This window comes from Lepisma saccharinum, chromosome 2 (genome assembly GCF_977018435.1).
Source record: "Lepisma saccharinum chromosome 2, izLepSacc3.1, whole genome shotgun sequence".
NCBI lineage: Eukaryota > Metazoa > Arthropoda > Insecta > Zygentoma > Lepismatidae > Lepisma > Lepisma saccharinum.
This window is the reverse complement of record NC_139230.1, coordinates 175,227,931-175,249,843: the sequence shown is the minus strand read 5'-3', so window position 1 is coordinate 175,249,843 and position 21,913 is coordinate 175,227,931. Positions and strand designations below refer to the sequence as shown.

The window sequence follows — 21,913 nt, the reverse complement described above, 5'->3', positions numbered from 1 at the left end:
TATGTGCTTCCACCGGTATCGAACCTTTGACCCGTTGATTACAAGGCGACGACGCTACCACTGCGCCATCGGGGATGCCAGATGGGAAGTACTTTAACAGGTGATTGGAAATGTTAGAAGGAGATAACAAGTAGAATAGCCATGGCAAATTGAAAATTTATCAGAAAGGAGAATCTTATGTTCTAAATTGGATTTAAGAAATATATTTATTTAATGCTTTGTATTGGATATATTATTCTATGGGTCGAAAATGTGGATGCTTAGAAAGGCAAAGACTAAAAACATTTGAGAAACTATTTTGGCGGATAATGGGAAGTATTAAGTGGATGTGTAGTGTGCGAATTGAACAAATACTTGAAACAATTCAACAGAAAAACACGTTTTTTCGAAGTCATAGAAGGAAAAGGAACCGTATAGGACATGTCCAGAGAGAGAAGAAAGAAATGCTGATAATATCAAAGCGGAAAGAGAACAAGAGGAAGGAAGTGAACAACATTGTTGAATGATACGGAATATTGAAGAACGGAACTATAAATAGAAGATTCTGGAGACTGTAGGAACCTACTTATGAGCAGAATACTCGATTATGATGGTGGCGTATGTGAATACACTAACGAATTTTACATTACTTTTCCACCTTAGGACTATATTTGCTTGGCATTTAATTTTCTGTACGTTAACTTCAAACTATATATGAAATCAAGCAATGTGTTAAACGAACAAATACTTCGAAATTAATTTACCGCTGTTTCAAAAGTAATTGCATCATTAACATTTACATTATTCCGGTAAGTAACAGACATTAAATGCCATTGATTCAAATGATGTTCAATTATAATTTTTATGGGCTTAAATAATGTCATTTTCAGGTTTACTGGAAGCCGATAGCGAAACAACGTCACATACATGGTTCAGTCAGAGTAAAAGAGCTTACGTGAAGAGTCACAATTGAGTAAGCACGTGAATCATAGTTTTCTATGCAACAAAGTTCAGTAGCTTCGTCATTACCTAGACAGGTTTGTCTACAGAAAAGCACAACTATTTTTTTTTTAAAAAACTACATTTGTTTTAATGGTGTTGTAAAAAAATGGTTAATATTATATTTGTGAGTGTTGGGGGGGGGGGGATATGTCTCTCCCGCTTAACCGAAGAGTTTGTACTCCCATATTTGATGCGAGCTGTCCCTGGTTCCGTATCTGGTTGGAGACCTATTTTTTTGCTTTGACCCGGGATCGTTAAAAAAAGTGTTACCTATAAAATGCGGTAAAACTCTACTGGTGTATGAGTTGAAAGTAATGAGTGGATTTAATATGCAGTATCCGTTACTAGTTTGACCACGATAAAACCGTCCCATCCTATCTCGAGGCAAGTACACTTTGTCCTTGTGTAGATATAAAGTACAAAAATAGTCGTTTCACGAATGGACATCATGAATTTGCCTGCTCAGTCATGACACCCCTATGCAACTAAAACTGGACTGTTTGTTAAAATCCACTTAACATATTGCAATAATGAAGAGCAGTACTTAGCTGTACAATACATAGGCATATACACAGACACACGCAGTACGCACATAGGGAACAGCAGTGGGTGATTTGGTACAATTATTAAGCTATATTTCTTCGAGGTTTCATAGATTTTCCACACGCATTAATTAAACGGGGTTAAGAGTTGACTGGAACTTAGGAAGAGAACACACCAGCGCGCTTACAAACACTAAAACTAGAGCCCAAATCTGGCTATAAGTCAAGTACTCTCCATCTGTAAAAACGCATTGTAGAGGGGAAGTTCCAGTGAGTGCGATCCAGAGAGTTCCGGCGGAGTGGAGGCATCGTCTTCACTTATGTATGCAACGCAACTGCAAGGTCTTATAACAGATTTTGTCATTCGATGTGTTTTCTCTACGGTTACCAACTTACTGGACATGCTGTACATATTTTTCAATTTGGTTGTTTTACATCGTTCTTTCAATCTCTCTCGGTTAGTCGCGATGACGAGGATGAATCAAAATTAGATAATTCGAACCTGGAACCTCTGTTTCCATCGAACTCCACTAATTCACTCCGTCGCCGAGCATGGTACACTCGACGTCAGAACTGATTGCGGTTCAGCAACATGCATAACGTACATTATTCGCCTCCACAGTAGAGATCTTTTAATGTTGGACTCACTATGGAACCCTAGGTTCGAGTCCTACTAAGGGCATGGTTGTTCCTTTGTCAGTTTCCCTCCATCAAATTGTCATTCATGCCCATCGTTGCAATTAGCTCAAGGTTGAAGAAAAGATACATACATTAGTTACAAATATAATAAAGTACAATAACGTTTGTCGAGAATTCCAGATTGTGTAAGGTTAACGTCGTCACCTTGTAATACTGGGTTCGACACCTGTGGAGGCACATACTAGTTCAGATCCCACTTTAAACTGTAAGTCCTGCCCAAATGACCTTAATGTACACAATTGGACCCAAAATAAAATTCAAAGGATAACCATTGTCATTTCTGTTTGCTCCATACTCTGTTCCGGACATCTCTGGAGCAAGGCCGCGCATAGCGGGAGAGAAGGGGGAATTCGAGGCAGAGAGAAGCAGTGCACGCTGCTCGAAGGCTGGTAACTGCAGTCGCTTTCCCTCCCTCCACGCAATACCGTTCCCTATCATGTGTTCATTTGTGGAGTCGTCTCACGTCACTACTTGCGCAGAGACTTGTTTTCGTGTGCTTGCTCCAGAGATACACAGCGCAGGGTATATAGGAAGAAATACTCCTGCAATGTTATGCAAACGCGTTCATGTGCAGAGTAATTCAGGTTCACTACCTATAAGGGTACAAAGAAAGAGCAATCGACAGTACAATCTGTCTCTGCAATATGTGGACCATGACCGTGCATAACATTAGTGATAGATGGTGACAAAATAAAGTCAGAAATCTTTTGTATCCGTAGACTAATTATTATGTAGCACTAGATGAAAACTACGGTGGCAATGTCCAAGCAAGGAAAATAGAGGAAAAAGTCGGAACGAAATCGAGAAATATCGTTACTACTCATACCATTTCCTATGTATTGTGCAGCTGTATTTTTCTTTTCGTTCGAAATTTCAAATATATTTTCTGGTTAGAGATACAACTCCATCGGCCGTAATTTCCGTCTATATTTTTATCAAGTTATCCATATTTTCTATTGACCTACTTGCTCACGTGTTATGATACCTCTTATATTCTCTCTTCCTGTATTGGCTGTTACTTATGTTCCATGTATGCTGTATATCCCTTTGTAATATTTTCATTGCATTTCACAAACGTTTTGCTTTATTCGGTACTGATAGTCTGAGAAGTTGAATCCCTTAGCGTATAATATTACTCTTGATGGAATTGAAGGCTCATTCAGACATTAAAGAAAAAAGTTTATTGTAAGTTTGCTCTCTGCTCAGATAGAATAATGGAGACTTCATTTGGGAAACTTCACACCGTGAAGCGACACTTTGCAACAAACACGTTTCCACAATGTATAATTTCCCTTCCACTCTGGAAAAATATTTCATTTCGCATGCGGAAGAAATAGGAGATACGACGCACGTTCTATAGTTGATGAGCTGCATCTTTGTGGGTGAACCCTGATCAAACTCTGCTGCGCAGAAGCAAGGGGAGGAGCTGCATGCTGCGTTAGGCACTGCGCGTCATTCTTCTATCACTTTACAACAGCTACCTACCACCAAAACGGCGCGTAGGTGGCAACTATGGAAATATGTATACATGAATTAATTGTCTGACAGTGGTCCCAGGTTCGAATCCTGGGCTAGGTATGGATGTTTGTGTGTGCCCATCATCAGTTTCATAATATCATCACTCATCCCCATCTTCGCAAATTAGCCAAATGTGGCACAAGAAGAGAAGTAAAATAAAGGAAATCAATCAATCAAATCTCCTTCTCTGAGGGAAGTAGTCAAGGCCGTCTGCAAAGATACAGCTAGTCAACTCTAGGAAAACAGCCCGGTCGTGGTGCACACACGCGATGCTTACAGTGTGTCATCTCGCTTCGGTGCGAAATGTTGCATTTACATCTTAAGGTTCGTTTACAAATGACACGCCATTCGGATGCCAGGTAAAATTTAATTTGTCGCTTGTCAGTTCAGTGTGAAATTTTCCTTACAGTTAAAAGCAGAATCCGAAGCAATGAATGCCCCTGCGGGGAATCGATCTACTACTACGCTATTCTCATTAAATCACACCCTAAATCTAATAAGAGTCTTCGCAGCAAATTTTGCAAAGACGAAATTATTTTACAACTTTTTGAAGTATATTCTAGGTACAGCCATGTACACTTTTGGGTTATAACGACTCAATTTGCTTTCAGTAGTATCGTGACTGTACCTTGTATTTCTACTGTGCTAATGTGTACGTATATGTATGTATTTTTTATTGTATTACATGTTGAACCATATCATACCTTGGTTTTATAACAATGTAGAAAAATTATATACTGCGTCTCAGTAGTCTGTGGAGCAACGTCGCACATAACGGTAGAGAAAGGGAGAGAGCGAGTGGGCGGAGCAAAGCAATACGCGCTGCTGCGATCGTATTGGGACCGTTTCACTCTCACGCTTTCATTGGTCGAGCCTTCTTTAGTCACTACTTGCGCAGATGACTTGTTTTCGTTCGCTTGCTGCACAGACTCCAGGGACAGAGTACAGATGAAGATATTTGTAATCAAATTACATGAGCATTTCAAATGCGTATTTTTATGTTCGGAACACTTTATAGAAAGCCAGAACTCATTGAAGAGCTGATTATGTTGTTATTAGCAGAACTAGAAATATAAATGACGATACCTATTCACTCTCTTAAACTATTCCAATCAGATTTTTGCATCAAAATAGTACGGGTCATTATTTTACAGAATGTAAATACTCCTAATACATACGTTATGAAAATATGTTGCAATAATTCTAGACTGTCTGGAAAAAGAACTTAAGTCAGTTATTTGTGTTTATTCTATATACTTGATATTTATAAACATTATTTACATGTATGTGCATTTCACACGTCAACAAATGGCATGTAATTTGTTTCGTTTTGTTTCAGATCTGACCGGTGTTCAAGTACAGTTCGACAAACAAGGGGACGCTCTTCCCCGATATGACATTCTAAACTACCAAAAGCTAAAGAACGCTTCAGGATACCATTACAGGGTAAGTCCCCAATCTTTCTTTTCACTCCACGAGATGAGAATACTAATCAAGCACCTTTCCTCAGGCTCCGTAGGAAATCTCAAAGCTGAGTCTCCAGTAGAACGCCCGTCACGTAGCACAGTCGGCGCTCCCGTGACGAACTGGCTTATAAGTCGCAAGGCACACGCGCTAAACTTCTCGCAGTCGCTACAAGAAAAACATCAACCTCCGGGCCCCGGAACACATTGGAAGGGATTAGAGGCTTCTGGATTTTAATCATCTGAAAATGCTTATACATGAGAAATCAAGCTAGTTAATACTGAAGTGCTTAACGCTAGGCGTCACTTTTTCGACCTTCGGGTGAAACGGCGTCGCTCAGCATCAGCATGGTGAGGGTAATTGCAGAGTTTGAAAACAACCAAATGTAATCGCCGTACAAGAACAGTTATTGTCTAACCCAGGAATTATATTTTCTTTGCTATGTCACTGATATCTGCCTACTTCCAGTAAACAAAAATCATTATGTTTATTCGTGGGCTTCCCAGATGGGGTAGTAACGTTTCCGCCTTGTAATACAGAGGCCCAAGGTTCGTTACCTGTCTGGGCACACGTGTACAGTGATTCGGATTCCGCCTTAATCTGTAGGTCCAGTCCTGCTCAACCTACATGATTTAAAACAAACTTTGGCAAATTTTGCTAGTGCATTTAAATATTATGTTCGCAAGTACGAAATCTGCTATACTCTGTCCCGGTTATTTCTGGAGTAAGCGAACGAAAACAAGTCTCTGCGCAAGTAGTGACGCGAGACGGCTCCGCCAATGAACACGTGAGAGAAACGGGATTGCGTGGATGGAGAAAAGTGACTGCGGTTACCAGCCTTCCCAGCAGCGTGTACTGCTTCGCTCTGCCTACTCGAATTCCCCCTTCTCTGACGCTATGAGCGGCCTTGCTTCAAAGATAGTTGGGACAGTGTATATAACAAAAATAAAAAAACAGAGCAAGAGATGGCTGGCTGAATTTGATGAGGGTTCTGTGAAATTTGCTCGTGAGAAAAGCATTGGGAAAATGCATCGAATTTAATGGAAAATAATTTGAGAAGTAAGTTTTTTTCCCTAAAAAAAATGGAATGTTTTGGCTCATCTTTAAAGGTTTCAAGCCGGGAACTTTTTACTCACCTCTCGTATTTCGTCCAGTGCTCTATAGTAATTTGAATTTTGTCAGATATGAAGTAGCTGTTGGCCGAAACTTTTCTTGTTTAACTGTATGTTTGGGGTATTCAAAAACGTTCAAGTCTGGCCCGATTCTCCCCTTTGGATAAGTGAATTTGATTGATTGATTTGTTTTATTTTACTTCGCTTTTCTGCCACTTTTGGCTAATTGCGAAGATGGTGATGAGTGATGATATGATGAAATTGATGAATGGACACTCACAAATACCGATGTCCAGGCGGGGATTCGAACCCGTGACACCTGGCGTCGTAGCGATGTGCTAACCACTCCGTCACGGAGGTTTGCTTGGATAAGTGGAGAACCAAACGTTGGGATGAAAAACATACATATACGTATATTAGTCAAAGTGATTTATCGAAATTTTAGAATTCTATCTCCAACATTTTTAATTGGCAGGTAATAATCCACATGCTAGTTATTATTATTTTTGCACGATCCCTTGATCAATATGGAAAATCAAGACACGTGTGATGAAGACGATGCATGCATACTCAGTAGAGATTAATTTACGCAATTATGTGCATTTGAAATAAAAAAAATGTATCCGAAAAAGGAAAAAAATGAAAAAGATAAACGTAAATTAGGACAAAAAATGTTACTCTGATGTTACAAGTATTTCAGCATGGACATGAGATTAAAAAGAACTTATCCTCTTGACATAGTCCGTAGCAATGTTTATAAGGTAGGCTATTGAATTCAGATATCCAACTCCTCCTCGAGTCTTATTTTCTGAAAACGTTTCCTCCTTTCCTCTCGTTCCTGAGGGGGATATTGTACTTCATATCGTTTTTCCTCCGATTTCATTTGTGTGAGATTTATTGGGAAAGACATTCAAGCCAAGCACTCTCGAAATAACGAACTTCTGAAGTTCCCTAAACTCCTTTCCAGGTGGTGAGGAACGCACAGTTCATTTAGGGGCGCTTTCTCTCAAAACAATTATCCAATTTCTTCCAATACCTCTTTTTGTTCCAACTCTCTGCTTGCCGTTTAATTGTATCGACGCTCTCCTTCCATTCTCACCTTCACAATGAGCCCCACTTGAAGCTGCGTTTTCTTCTTGGGTGAAGTAGCTTTGTTCTTTGGAGTTTTTCGACGAAGCCACCTTGCGCGTTGGTTTTCCGATAAAATGGGTCCGTAAAGTCACGAGAAAGAAAATTAGCCAGCGTTAATCAGCCTCATGTTGACGGCGTCGACAGGCGAATTGTCTGTGCTCCCAAGTTCCACGTTGTCAAACTGGAGAGAGTGAGAAAAGAAGAGAATCCATGAGGGTCGAATCCAGAATGAATTTCCATGATCAAGCTTTTATGTTCGAGCCATTGTCCAATGACTGTCACCATTGTAATTTATTAGACTATATTGAATTTCTATATTGTACCGAAGTTGCAGTGATCTAGTTTGTAAGGCACCTGGCTACCACGTGGCGGACCGGAATTCAACTCCCGATGTGGATGATCTCAAGAGTGACGCGTCATCATATAAAGCTGTTCTGCGGTTCAAGAACGATTCGCCAAATATTGTTTTAAGTATGCTTTGTGCAAGTTTTAATGTATACTGAACCAGTATGTAAGGTGTCTTCGCCAGGGATCGAATCCGAGACCATTTTATTACAAGGCGATATGCCACCAGAGAGACCTTTGTCTTTGGGGTTTAAGGCGAATGATGACAATTTCGTACCAGGCGTGCATTTATTTCCATATTGTCGGAATGGGCAATGCTACTAAAAATAACCCCGAGGGTACGAATTTCTTTCCATGTTGCAAGTGGAAGCGGTTTCTCAAATTGATTATTAAGTCAGACACGATGTTTGAAAACTATGATGAATATGTATTTTCATAATCACACGCATTCCTTATGGAGGAGAAAAGCAACAACTTTAACTTCAAGTTACTGCTAATTAAATGGGAATTTTCGACTTTTCCGTCGACAAATGAAAACTTTAAGAAGTCCTCCTTCCGATGTTGTGTTATTCTACGCCACCGGTAATTTGATATTCCTAAGAGAACAAGTAAAATAATACTCCAATAAGTGTAGTGCTAAATTTTCTCCCCTCCTACAACCACCCGGTGCGCAGTCCTCATTTTCTCCAGCTCGCCGTGGAGAAGGGTCGGTACGGGAAGAGCTGTTTGGGGTCTTTCCACCGAAAATGTTCCTCCAGCCTGCAATCATCGTATACCTGGAAGCAACCCTGATGAGTAAAAGAGGCTGGAGTGTAGTAATGATCACATCACTTCCAATGTGACTCTAAAATTGGAGGAGTCATGTCTTGATGTTCCTATGTACCTTCATATCATCCATCGAAAGATATAGAACACAACATTAAAACCGAATACGAAGCATAGTGACTGAATAGGAAAATAATAAAATACACAATGGATTATACGCTGAAGTCGAGAGTTTTGGGCGCCTTCTTGTAATTCCGGCATTCATTTTTATACATAAACAAAAAGGGCGGTTTGGATGCACGCAACACGCAATATGGGTGGACCTCCTCTGAAAGACACATTTATGGATGCCTCTCATTCATAACCTTAACCTCTTGAGTTCTTGACAGTAAATTTACATTGTAAAGTAAAGATAATTAAGGAGTCTCGGTTTCTTTATTTCAATTTTGGTTATTTTACGTTACTAATCGCGACGATGTGGATGAATGATGATCTAATGAAGTGGATGGTGGGACAAAAGCAATGATAGACCTATGTCTTCGAACCTGGAACCTTTGGCATCCAAGTTCATTACGCTTACCACTCCGCCAGGAAGACGGGAGGATCGTGGTTACGATTTCCGATGGCGGCACACCAGAACCTCGTTAGTCTGCAAGAATGGGGTCCAGGACACACTACGTGGAAGACAGGTTGGAATTTGGGTGTCTTCCAGAAGAATTATTCCTACATCCCATCAAAGTGGAGGGTGGGAGTGTATCTCATATGTATTATACAACCTTGGTGACAATGAAGTTCGACCAGAAAGGAATACGTGATTAAATGCACAGAGGCATAGGCGGTGGAATGGGTGACCCGCAGAAGTGACGCATGTGTGTAAGAGGAGGCGTGTGAGCAGGCAAGAATCGTGATCCCAGCATGTTGTACCCAAGGTCACGTAAAGAACGAAAACGGGGAACTATACGCGTGACATTGAACTTCGACCAGGCACCAGATCCATAAGAAAAATTCCAGATAGTGGCGCATTCGACGGAAGCATGACGTCACGGACACGATAAGGGAGTCCGCCGTATATAAGCGCGTGCTGTGCCCCGAGGAACCGCAGTGCATCATCACCATGGCCAGGGGAAACCTATTGACAACACCGTGAGGAGAAGAGTGGTGGAGTTGCAACGGGATGGACTCAGTGAACGGGAAATGGGGCGCCAACTGAACTTACCCAAGTCAACCGTCCATTGCATCATCAAACACCACCAAAATACGGGTACTACAGAGCCAGGTAAGGCCCCCGGTCGAAAACGCCTGCTGATCGTGCGTGACCTACGGATATTTAGGCGCTATATCCAGACCAACAATCATGTTTCTGTGGCCGAATTACGACTGTGGACTCGAGAACGCTTTCACATTGAAGTGTCAACCAGAACCATTCGCCGTTACCTACAGTGATGCGGTTACCGAGTGTACAAGGCGAAACGTAAATCCTTCCTTTCCATGTTGAACAAAGGCAATCGACTACGGTGGGCACGAATGTACCGGGGATGGACATTTCGGCAGTGGAATAGGGTTTTGTGGACGGACGAATCCATTTTCAATGTTGTGTACAGGAAAATACGGAAAACAGTCATTCGTCGGAAGGAGGAACAGAATGAAGCAAAATGTTATGCACGTCGGATACAGAAACCTGCGTCAGTGATGGTATGGGGATGCATGACGGCATCTGGGGTTGGCCCACTACACGTCTGTGAGGGCATTGTGAATGCACACGCCTATACACGCATACTGCAGCGGCATCTTCTCACAGTGCGAAGGCACCTGTTCCACAGGCGGCGTCTCATCTTTCAACACGACAATGCCAGGCCTCATACAGCGCGGCTGACAAGAGAATGGTTGACTCGCCATCACGTGCGAACTCTGCCATGGCCACCATCGAGTCCCGACCTCTCGCCCATTGAGAACGTGTGGCGTGTTCTTAAGCGACGTGTGCAACAGAGGGGACCCACGACAGTGGCTGCTCTTATCGCCTGCCTGCAGGAGGAATGGCACCGCATCGATGTGGAATACCTTGAACGACTCGTCCGCAGCATGCCCCGACGCATTGCCACAGTTATTCGCCGACGGGACGGCGTCACACCATGGTAAACAGGATCCCCTCTAACAGTGGTCGAACTTCAATGTCACGTGTAGATGGACGAAAATGTTTTATTTTGTGTGGACACCATACATTGCTGCGTTGCAGCGGAAATTTATGTTTTCCTTTGTTCCATGTAGCCTGCTGAATAAAATATGTTCAGCATATGCATGTGTTCTCCTTCTTTCACAACGCACTCCTATATTTGTGACTGGTCGAACTTCATTGTCACTAAGGTTGTATTCATTTTTCCTCCTTTCTTTTCTCCTTTTTTATCCTTTCAAAATACATGTGCCCCCAAACACACACATTCTAAGCACAGATGTGCCGGACCCTGTGGCCGAGTGGTTAGCACATCGCGCTACGACGCCAAGGGTCCCGGGTTCGAATCCCGGTCGGGCTTGGTTGTTTGTGAATGTCCATTCATCAATTTCATCATTTCATCACTCATCCCCATCTTCGCAAATTAGCCAAGAGGCACAAAACGCGAAGTAAAATTAACTAAATCAATCAATCAATCTAAGTACAGATGTAAATTGATTGATTGATTTTGTGTTTTAAGTCCACTTTATGCACAGTAAGGCTAATTGGGACTGGACCTACAGTTTAAAGTGGGATTCGAACCAGCATGCACCTCCACCGGGTATTACAGATGTAAGGTCATCGGCAATAAAAGTGGGACTAACAGATCCTGAAATATTAACTTCCCTGCAAGGCGTTTTGTGTATTGCCTAACTCTACGGCGGTTACAGAACTTTCCATTAAAAATTTGGGATTATAATTCTTTCATCGCCGCAGAATTAGGCAACACACACAACGCATCGCAGCGAAGCAGACATTGCTGGATCTAGGTGTCCAATTTTTAATACCGGTGACTGTACATAACAAAAAGCATGTAACCGATATACCATGAATAATATTTTGCCATATAAGTTAAACAATAATACACAATTAAAATAGTGAATGAAGATTGCAAAGAGATGGATCTTGTTTGCGAAGCTTTTCTTTCAGCAATTCCATTTTACATTCATCTATACTCTGTGCGGGATATATCTGGAGCAAGGCTGCGCATAAGCGGCACAGAAGGGAGGGGGTCGAGTGGGCAGAGTGAAGAAATACACGCTGATGTGAAGGCTGGTAACTGCAGTCGATTTCCCCTCCAAGCAATCCCATTTCCTCTAACGTGTTCATTGGTGGAGCCGTCTCGCGTCACTACTTCAATATACCTGGGTATGTGTTTTCGTAGTATTCTCTCCCACACAAGCTCCGGTCCTATGTTCCTGCTTTAACTATGTCCCTAATGGAAACAGCACACTAAGTTAAACCAGCGTTATCTAGCCCATCGACCACAGTAAGCGTTCCAGGAAAACTGATGGAAGTTATTGCTGCACACGCGCAAATTTGTGATGCATAATGCATGCAGTCAAAGAAAAGAGTAAAAGCATGCGTAGTGACTGACAAAAAGGACCACACGAAACAGATTTTCGCGTAGAGAAACATGCCCAAAAGTTGGTTCATTCAGGGCAATATGAAGGCCATTTGCGGCACGTAGGTTTCGTGTTGTATTCCAACCGCGCTTTACCTCATAATATGTGATTTTCGCTTTCGTGTGTGATCCACCCTCTCCATGCATTAAAGAATCCCGGGGGAGATGAGATTTCCGGAGGCGAAATGTATGGACGAAACTCTACGGAGTGAGCCTGAATGTGTATCACACCGAAACGGTCCAATTACGTTCGCATAGCAATGTACTCGCCAAAGACTACTGGAGCTTCAAACATTCAACATGCAGTTGCCTATTGAGTTTTAAGTAAAATAACTGAGAACATTCCTGATAAATTCTTAATTAACTTTGGCACTCGGTCTGCAGTAAGAATTGTGCCCACTTCAAGTCTTTATGTATTGCACAGAAATTTTACAGAAAATAGACAATGTTGTTTATCGTCCATATCTCTTATGTACCAAACGCTAGTTCTATTGCAAGTACTTTTTATGCTAACTGCACATTAAAATACCTACTCAGAACTTTTTTGAAGAACCGCGATGGTCTAGTCGGTAGGGTGTCTGACTGCCATGCGGTCAGAGAGACACGAGTTCGATTCCCGGGGTGGGTGATCTAAGTTAGGAATTTCTCCGTTCTTGTCCCCGCATAAAGCGGTCCCGGGGCTCACCCAGTCTCAAATCAATGAGTACCTGGGGGTTAAATTTAATTTTAATTGAGTTGGTGTTTTAAGTCCACTTTATGCACGATAAGGCTAATCGGGACTGGACCTACAGTTTAAAGTGGGATCGGAACCACTATGTGCCCCCACCGGGTATCGAACCCGGGACCCCTTGTATACAATGCGACGACGCTACCACTGCGCCATCGGGGAGGCCTGGGGGTAAAGGCAAAGGCGGCGAGGTGCTGATCACGTCACCTATAAACTGGCTGAGATCGAGAATGTGTGGCGCTCTACCCCCAAATCACCTAGATTTACGTACATGGCACGGTGCTATTTGGACAGGGAACTTTACTTTTACTTACAACTTTTCTATATCGGTACATTTTGATGTAATGATTCGGTTAAACATTATCCAACGTTAAGTGTGCCCGTAAAATAATGGTGGGGTTTTGAACAGTCATAGTTTTGGATCAAATCATGGTAGAAAGATGAACGATACGCCAAAGCAAAGAGAAACTCTCCAAGTTTATGTATGCAAAATCTTATGTACTGACACCTACAGGCACGAGGGATACGTGCGCATTGTGTTTCAAGGACACGCAAGCTGCATGAGCTCGTTAGTCATCCTCGCTACTAAGTCATTATTTTTTCAACAAGTTTATTGACAGTGATGAAGCAACATTTCATGTTTCGGGATGGGTACATCGGCATAATGTTCGTATATGGGGTAGATAACCTCCACATGCCACTATGGAGCATGAGCGTGACAGTGAAAAAGTGAATTTGTGGTGCGCTATTGGAGGAGACAGTTATTGGACCATTCTTTTTTGCTTCAAAAAACAATAATGGGGACCACCTTTCTGGATATGTTACAAGGGTATGCAATGCTCCAAATACCGGAGAATTCAATTTTCAAGTTAGATGGTGCTCCTCCACATTTTCCAACATTCGTGCGGGATTTTCTTAACGAAACATTTTCTCAGAGAATGGTTGGACGAAGGAGGTTGGATTGATTGCCTGGCCCCCACGGTCTCCAGACCTTACACCCATGAATTTATATTTGTGGGGTTATGTCAAAACACAAGTGTTTTCCTGTCAAGTTCGAAATGTGGACAATTTAAAAGCAAGGATCACTGAAGCTGTTTCGTCTATCACGCCGAATATTCTCTGCCGTGTATGGGAAGAGACTGAATATCGTAGGTAAAAAAAACTTGGAGAGTTTCTCTTATCTTGGATGTATGGTTCATCTCTCTACCATGCTTTGTTCCAAAACTATGACTGTTTAAAACCCCAATCCCACAGACTCGTTGGCCCAAATTCGCACTATGAACGAGGCATCGGAGCAAACAAATGCTTTATTATATCCCTCTTCCCCCTTTGTGAAATTGTATCAAAAGTCCAAAAGAACATAAATATACTTTTCTTCGTTAAGACTCAAGTCAACCCTTTTCCCTTCCTTCCCTTCCTTCCAGGGTTGGTAAATACTGTTACGGTTAACAAAAAGATTGACCAAACTCATTTTGTTAATTAATAATTAAAAAAACATGTCCTTTTACTGTGTGTGTGTGAGGTGAAGGGAAGTTCGTTTCATAATTTTCCTGCTGACGCAAGTAAAAGTTGGTTATACGTCGTCTTTACGCTCTGATAGGCTAATCGGGACATCTACAGTTTAAAGCGGAATTCGAACCGTTGTGTAATAAACCTCTACTGAGGATAGAACCTGAAATCCGGCTGACGGGTACAATTTTAACCAAATGTTATTTCAAGATGTTCTTCAGTGTGTAGTTTATATTTCCACAAACAGAATTACCGTCTTCGACTGAAAATAAGAAATATAATGTCCGATGCTTTTCGGAGTGTTCTGTTACTAGATAACCAACTTAGAAATTTACGCACCAGAAAAGTCAACTAGAAAACATGATCAGAGAACCTTGAATGTACTTCGCTGCTACCGAATACCAAGATAAAACATCCGATTTTAAGATGTCCGCTCGATTGGGAATACAAATTGAAAAGAACATACAGGATAAGATCAGAGCTAGTGAGGCATAAAAGCTCCGACTGAAATTATAGTACATATGCATATTCGATATGCAAGTTTAACCTACGTGATACCAATAAGAAATTAGAAAAACAAATAATCGCGAAGTTCTTTCTACCATATTAGAAATCCATAAAATGTATGCCTCAGATCATTATACCTCCATATTGTTTAACTTAGTACAGTCACGGACACTTCGGGTTGTAATGAATACATTGTCAATGGAATCATTACAACCCAGCAGTGTCCGTGACTGTGCAACACTGATCTGCCAGTAGCGTTTCAAACCTACTATTCTATTTTCGTTATTTTACGTCGCTTTTATACCCGTGTCAAAATATATAAATGTAGCTCATATTAATATACTTAATATAGAAGAGGCAACAATAAAAATCTCAACTTTCTGCGTGGATTTTGAAAGTGATACATGCGACTGTAAAGAAAGCATTTGATTGTGTATTTTCAACCTTAAACTGCATTATGGTCCATTTCTGTACACAACAGAAAGTGTTTCATTTAGTACTACTACTCGTATGATCCTCAGTACTGAAGGTTTATATTCAAAAAAATAAGTATAACTATAGTTTAAACAAAACTAGTTTTCTCATGCTATTCGATTAGGCTAAAGATCTATTATTTAGTGCTGTAGCTTTTGGTTCAATCAATGATTCTTATTGAATCGAGAAGAATGCAAAATGTTTTCTCTCTTTTTATTCATCCAAGGAGTGTTTTGCATTTCTAAAGCATAAGTTTTACTTTCGGTCTACTGACCACCGGGGGACTATCATGCTCCAATAGGATCCGAGAAATCTAAAATAACTGTTACGAGCTTATATCCTTGTCGTGGTGGTTCGAGCAAAATAGACCCAATTTTAATTGATAAGCCCACTCGAAAATTAGATACTTCTAGACATTGCTAAAGATAAAAACGTGACAATTTTTATCGTTTGTATTAATTAAGAGATTAATTATAATTAGCGCTGAGCCGATACCGATCGCGATGTATCGCGACATTTTCGCGGAGTCTATCCGAGAAATTATGCAAAATTCAAACTTTATTTTTATTTTGCACACATTTTGCACGAGAAACTTTAATTTTTTTTATTATATAACATCTATTTTAATATTCTGATGTAAATTCTTGGTTATTCTGAAGCATATTTCTTGATAAATTCATAAATTCAAGAGAAATATTTACACACAAATATCGATCAATATTTTGAGCAAATCTTAATTATTTTAATTTTCAAGTTTTGCTATCGGAATCGGTGGGAATCGGTAAAAATTCAAAGTGGTGTCGGCTCAGCCATTATTATAATATAAATCTTCTCAATATAAGATATTGGGATATTCTTCATTGATCAGTATTATTGTCATTATTGTAAGAATAAATATAAGTATTGTAAAAAATTCTGTATGTATTGAGTTTGAGTTTTTAATCCACTTTATGCACAGGAAGGCTAATCGGGACTGGATCTACAGTTTAAAGTGGGATACGAACCACATGGGCCTCCACCGGGTATCGAACCCGGGACACCTTGATTACATGGCTTCGACGTTACCACTGCGCCATCGGTGAGGCCCGATTTCAGTATGCAGTTGTAAGGAATTGATAAGCAACTTTAAATATATTAATATATGTATTTCTGATACAATTTAAGACTTCACATAAGTTGTGGAGGTCAGCAACAACAAATACATATCTAGAGGAACGGTTGAGAACTGCTGATCTAGAGGGAAAATGAAATTGCATATACAGGTATTGTATACCTGAATACGAATAAAGATTTGCAATTTCAAATAGGAAAGAGGGAAGGGTTGTTAAATTTCAACCAGGCAAAGATGGAGAGAAGCGAGCGACGCATCTTCGAACGCTGTGATGGACCATCAGAAATGAAGAAAAACGGAAATTGTGTCCGTGTCTCCCATACGTTCACATACATATCCAAAGCTCCTGACGGTGGAGGGGGTTGAGGGGGCTCCTCTCGCAAATCGAATAAGATGTGCTACGTGGAGATCTATTTGCGGGGTTGAGTGACGCATAAGGGAAGATCGTCAAAGCGAAGTTTTGCAAGAGATTGGAAGGGGATGAAGGTGTCGGCTCCTTCCTTCCGATCTTCCTCCCCGCTCCATTGAGTAAATAAGTTAGTTGAAATCCTCGGACGACGAGCGCAGTCTTGCGTCACTTCGACGTGGCGTCGAGGGGTGCCTGCGGGGCGGGGGGAAGGGGTGCAAAAAATAAGATAAAAAAAAACTGTCGCAGGAGCCAAGGCAAATCGTGGTGATTTCCATCAACGAAGCGTGAAATCAGCAAACCTTAATGACGAAACCGCGGGAAAAGTTTTTAAGGAAGATTGACAAGTTTAATGCCGAGATCCGAAGCTTTGATTTTATTTTTGAACGCCCTTCTGTTTCTTCTGCGTTCGTTTCCAACCAAAATATTCGAAAGCTCGAGAAACCTATTCTTCCCAAGGTACTTTTCTCCCCAAAAAACTGAAAGCTAAACTACACATGCGGGGGCATACATAGAAATATATTTCGGGGCAGTCCGAGCCAAGTTGATTGATTTTCTTCATTTTACTTCGCTTTTTTGTGCCACTTTTGGCTAATCTGCAAAGATGGGAATGAGTGATGATATGATGAAATTGAGGAATGGACACTCACAAACTTCAATGCCCAGGCCGGGATTTGACCCTAGGACCCCTGGAGTCGTAGCGCGAAGTGCTAACGACTCCACCACGGGGGCCGGTCCGAGCCAAGTGTCTCAGAAATAATAATAATAATAACATAAATGTTTAAATTAATACGTTAATATTATTTATGGGAATATTCATAATATATAAATTAAGTAATATTGTATTGTTAGTAGTACTTGAGTAGATAAAAAGACGCCTATGGATATTAGATATAACAGCACGTATGTCATTATCTAGCTTACATATAGATAAGATCGCCACAATTTGCACAAAAACAACTGTCCTGACAAGGATTAATGTCAGAAATAATTGAATATTTATTGAATAACAAAAAAAGGATCTTAGATCCAGCTGACGAAAAGTAAAGTTCCTGATAAATACTTTATGCATATTATTATAAGTGGTAGTAGGCATAAATCTTCATTGGTACTGTCATTCAAAGCCGTGCGATAGAAATATAAACAATGTCTTCCAATAAATAACCCTTGATTATACAACAAACGTTAAACAAATATATTTTCATTATTTAATTTAAGTACTTGGTAAGTCTTTTTTTTGGGGGGGGGGGAGTCCGGATCCTCTGGACTTCCTTCAATAAGTTTTCGTACACAAGGTCCCCTTTTTCCATATCCCAGACCCTTACGTGATGAATATTTTGTTAATAAAAATGGGGAAAGAATCCTCCCTGGCTACAACAAAGAAAAACTTTCAAATGAGCATCTCCCCAATGTTGTTTTCGTTGCAACGGTCAAAAGCGTTGCCTCTAAACAAGATTACGATAAGTGGAGAACTTCTTACTCTTTCGCCGACTTTGCCAGGAAACAATTAACTTGGAGATGAGATCTCCGCGCTGTTGAGACCAATTAACCATCTCTTATAAAAAAATTTCAGCCATGAAGCTCGGTGTGGCAATTTCTGCTTTTAAATGCGTTACTATATTCGTTGTGCAAGTGTCCTAACTTGTAAATAATCATAAACTGATTACTAATCACTGATTTTAACTCGACAGAAGTTCCAAAACAAGACAGACATTATGAAATACAAAAAGTGACAATAAAAAATATATTTCTAATTTCTATTGAATATTTCAATATGATGCATTTGTTCTTCTTTTGCTAGTTTCGTTTTATGAAGGCTATGAAATTTATCATCTCCTGGTACATTTGAAATCCCTATTTAGTATGAAAGCACTTGATATACGTATAAGCCTGTGTTTCAAAGCTTCTGCTTACTGATGTGGATATAAGTCTGCACTGTGTCAAAATTGAAATGACTCAAAACATATTTTTTAAATTTTTATTTACGAAGGTGGAATACTCCGCCTCCACTCACCACTCGATTTTTATTCACCCTCTTACTCAGTGTCTTCTTTCTTCTTTGCTTAGATCTTCTTTCTTCAAAAACTGAGTGCGGTTTTGACGTTCGTGTCCTGGTAGAAGGCATATTACTTAAGGAGTGGGTTAGAATGATTCCACTGTTGTCTCCTCTTGAAATATGATTGAGAATAGAATAAGACGAGCATAACTGAAACTTGAGTCTTGGTACCTTTATGAAAACCAAGACGTATGAACTTTCGTGTTGGTTCTTTATAAGTTTGTTGAGTATATAGAATATATAATATAATAAGAGAAAGAGTATATATAAAATACAATTAGATGATAAACAAACATAAGCAAATATATATATATATATATATATTATACATTTATGTAGGAATATAATAATAGGTTATATGGGTATTGGGATGATGAACTATCCAGTATAATTAGGTGTTCCGTAGTTGGCATCTCCTTCTTTCTTCAGCCTGGAGGTGTTGGTGTGAATCTCTGACAATTTGGATTCATTCCATTCCAGTCGGTCTCTTTCTGAGTGTAGTTATGTAGTATCTTCTTCTATTTATGGAAGTAGGTCCATCCTCATAGAACTTGATATTACCATCAGGATTCTCCTCTTCTGAGTCCGACGATTCAGGTTCAGTCCTCTCATGACTTCTTGTAGATCTTCTTAGTTCAGCTGTGACTCTTCTCTCTTCCACTGGTTTCCCAGGATAGGTTGGCCATTTCCGGGCACCCTTCTTGAGGTTCTGTATTCAAGCTCTTCATTGCTTGAAATTATTTCAGCCAACTTATTTACTATACAAAATATTGTTCGATCAGTCATTGTCAGATGCAATACATCATGTAGAAGATTAACCCTCAATTTCCTGATCCGGGTATCCTGGGATTTTGTGCAATGAATCAAGGCATGTTCAGGTGTATCTAATGTTTTGCAAGTTGGACACTGGTCGTCCGTGTTAAGGCCAAATCTCTTTAAATAAGTTCTGTAAGGACCGCGTTCCGTAATGTAGTGTGTTAGTCCCTTTGTGGGTTTCATATAAGATTTGGATGATCGGACTTTGACCTCTGGTATGTATTCCTTGGTGTGATGAGATCCCTGATGTTCTCTCCACTCTGCATACCAGGCACTTTGGAGGTGTTGATCAATGTCTTGCAGGGAATATATGTTGATTCCTAGAAGTTGCTCTGTCTTTCGATATTCCATTTTCCTCCACCAATACCTGGCTGCAATTGTTTGGATTTCCATATCAAGGGGTAAAACTCTAGCTATGACTATGACTGTTAAGATTGCTGTTGTTCTGAAAGCTCCCAAGATACGCAAAAGTACATTCCGTTGAGTTGCCCGAAGTCGTTGTCTTATTTGCTTGTTGATAGTGAGCATTGCTCATGCCGACGCGGCATAACTTATAGTAAGTACGAATACTGATTTGTAATAATTCATCGCAGTTGAAAATGTGATTTTATATGCGGAATTTCCCATACTCAATATAGTATGCATGGCAGTCTTTACCTTAGACAAAGCCTTAGTTATGTGAGTTCTTAGACTTAGCTGTGCTTCCATTGTAACTCCTAGGTATTTAATTTCCTTGACAAACCTTATTGAGTGTTGTAAAAGCCTGACAGTTGGAGCTGTTTGTAATTTTCCTTTGAGTAGGATCTAATATGTCTTTTTTTTCGCTATTTCGAGCTTAGATTCCAATGTCCAGTCGGTGAGAATCTTCATTGCACTGTTAGCCTTGGACTCGAACTCCCTACGGCTGTCGGCCGCGATTAGCATTAGAAGGTCGTCATCATAACCTATGACATCCAGTATTTGTGGACTTTCTTTCAAGTTAATGAGGAGAGGTTCCAGCACGACATTCCATAGGATTGGTCCTAGGACTGAGCCCTGAAAACATCCCTTGTTTACTTCTCTTGTTAGACTCTCTTCACCCCATATGAATTGTACCTTTCGTTGACTCAGGTAATTCTCGATGATCCTGTACAGAGGTTCTGGTAGCTGCAGATTTTGAAGTTGTAGTAGGAGATACGGCCACCAGAGGTTATCAAAAGCCCCTGTGATGTCGATTGTTATGGTTAGTACATACTTCTGTGGATTTTCTAGGACAGTTTCTTGAACTCTATTTATGGCATCCTCTGTATATCTTCCTTTAGAAAATCCATACTGCCTATTAGAATTTCTTATTAGGATTAAACGCTCGGTTAGGCGTTTAACCAATAGCCGTTCCAGAAGCTTGCCTAAGTTGTCTAACAGGCATATCGGTCTATAAGATTTAGGTTTCTCTGGATCTCTCTTACTATCTTTTAGAAACATCAGCAGGGTTGCGAGTTTCCATCCTCCATATATCCACTTGGAATTCCTATACTTTTCAAGATAGTATGCTCTATCTCTTTCAGTTTTGGACTTTTGATAGAGCTTTCGTAGTTTCCTAGTGGTGCTCCTGCGTTTTAAGATGTAGTACGGCCAAATCCGTTTAGAGTTTGGTTTGCTAGTTGTTGGTATCATTCCAATCGCGGTAGTTATTATCTGAGATAGTTGAGCCATATTCTCGAGCGCCGGTGTATCCGGATTTAGCGGATTGAATCTAAACTGGTTTGCAACAAAGGTCCTTAAAAGTTCTTTTTCCGTAAGATTCCATTTTCTTTTACTGGTGCTGGTACTATTTAATGTGTGTCCCGTCTTGAGCTTAATATCGTAGCCAATCGTGCTATGGTCACTGACAGTCAGTCTTTTCACCCACCAACCGCAAACCGACAGTCTCCCTTTGTTGTTTGTAATTGTGAAATCTATATTTGAGCTGCCTCCACTTCCATTGATGAATGTTGGAATATCAGATCTTCGATTTGCAACATGTAGATCCTTGCTAGCTAAAATATCTTCCAGTTCTCCTCGCTCATCGGTGCGGTTGCTAAACCATATCCTAGATTTGGCGTTTGCGTCCAAGCCAATTAGAATATACTTGTCTGGAAATTCAGTTACTATGTCCTCTAT

The 21,913-nt window shown here is 40.4% G+C and overlaps 1 protein-coding gene across 1 annotated transcript in view; it reads left to right on the top strand.

Annotated features, from left to right (window-relative positions):
- The window catches only part of mGluR (metabotropic Glutamate Receptor), a 658,640-nt gene that overhangs the window by 500,158 nt on the left and 136,569 nt on the right, over positions 1–21,913 (top strand). Inside the window, exon 6 of the mRNA XM_083117726.1 lies at positions 5,080–5,186. Coding sequence (XP_082973852.1) covers positions 5,080–5,186 — 107 coding nt within the window. The remainder of the gene's footprint in view (positions 1–5,079; positions 5,187–21,913) is intronic.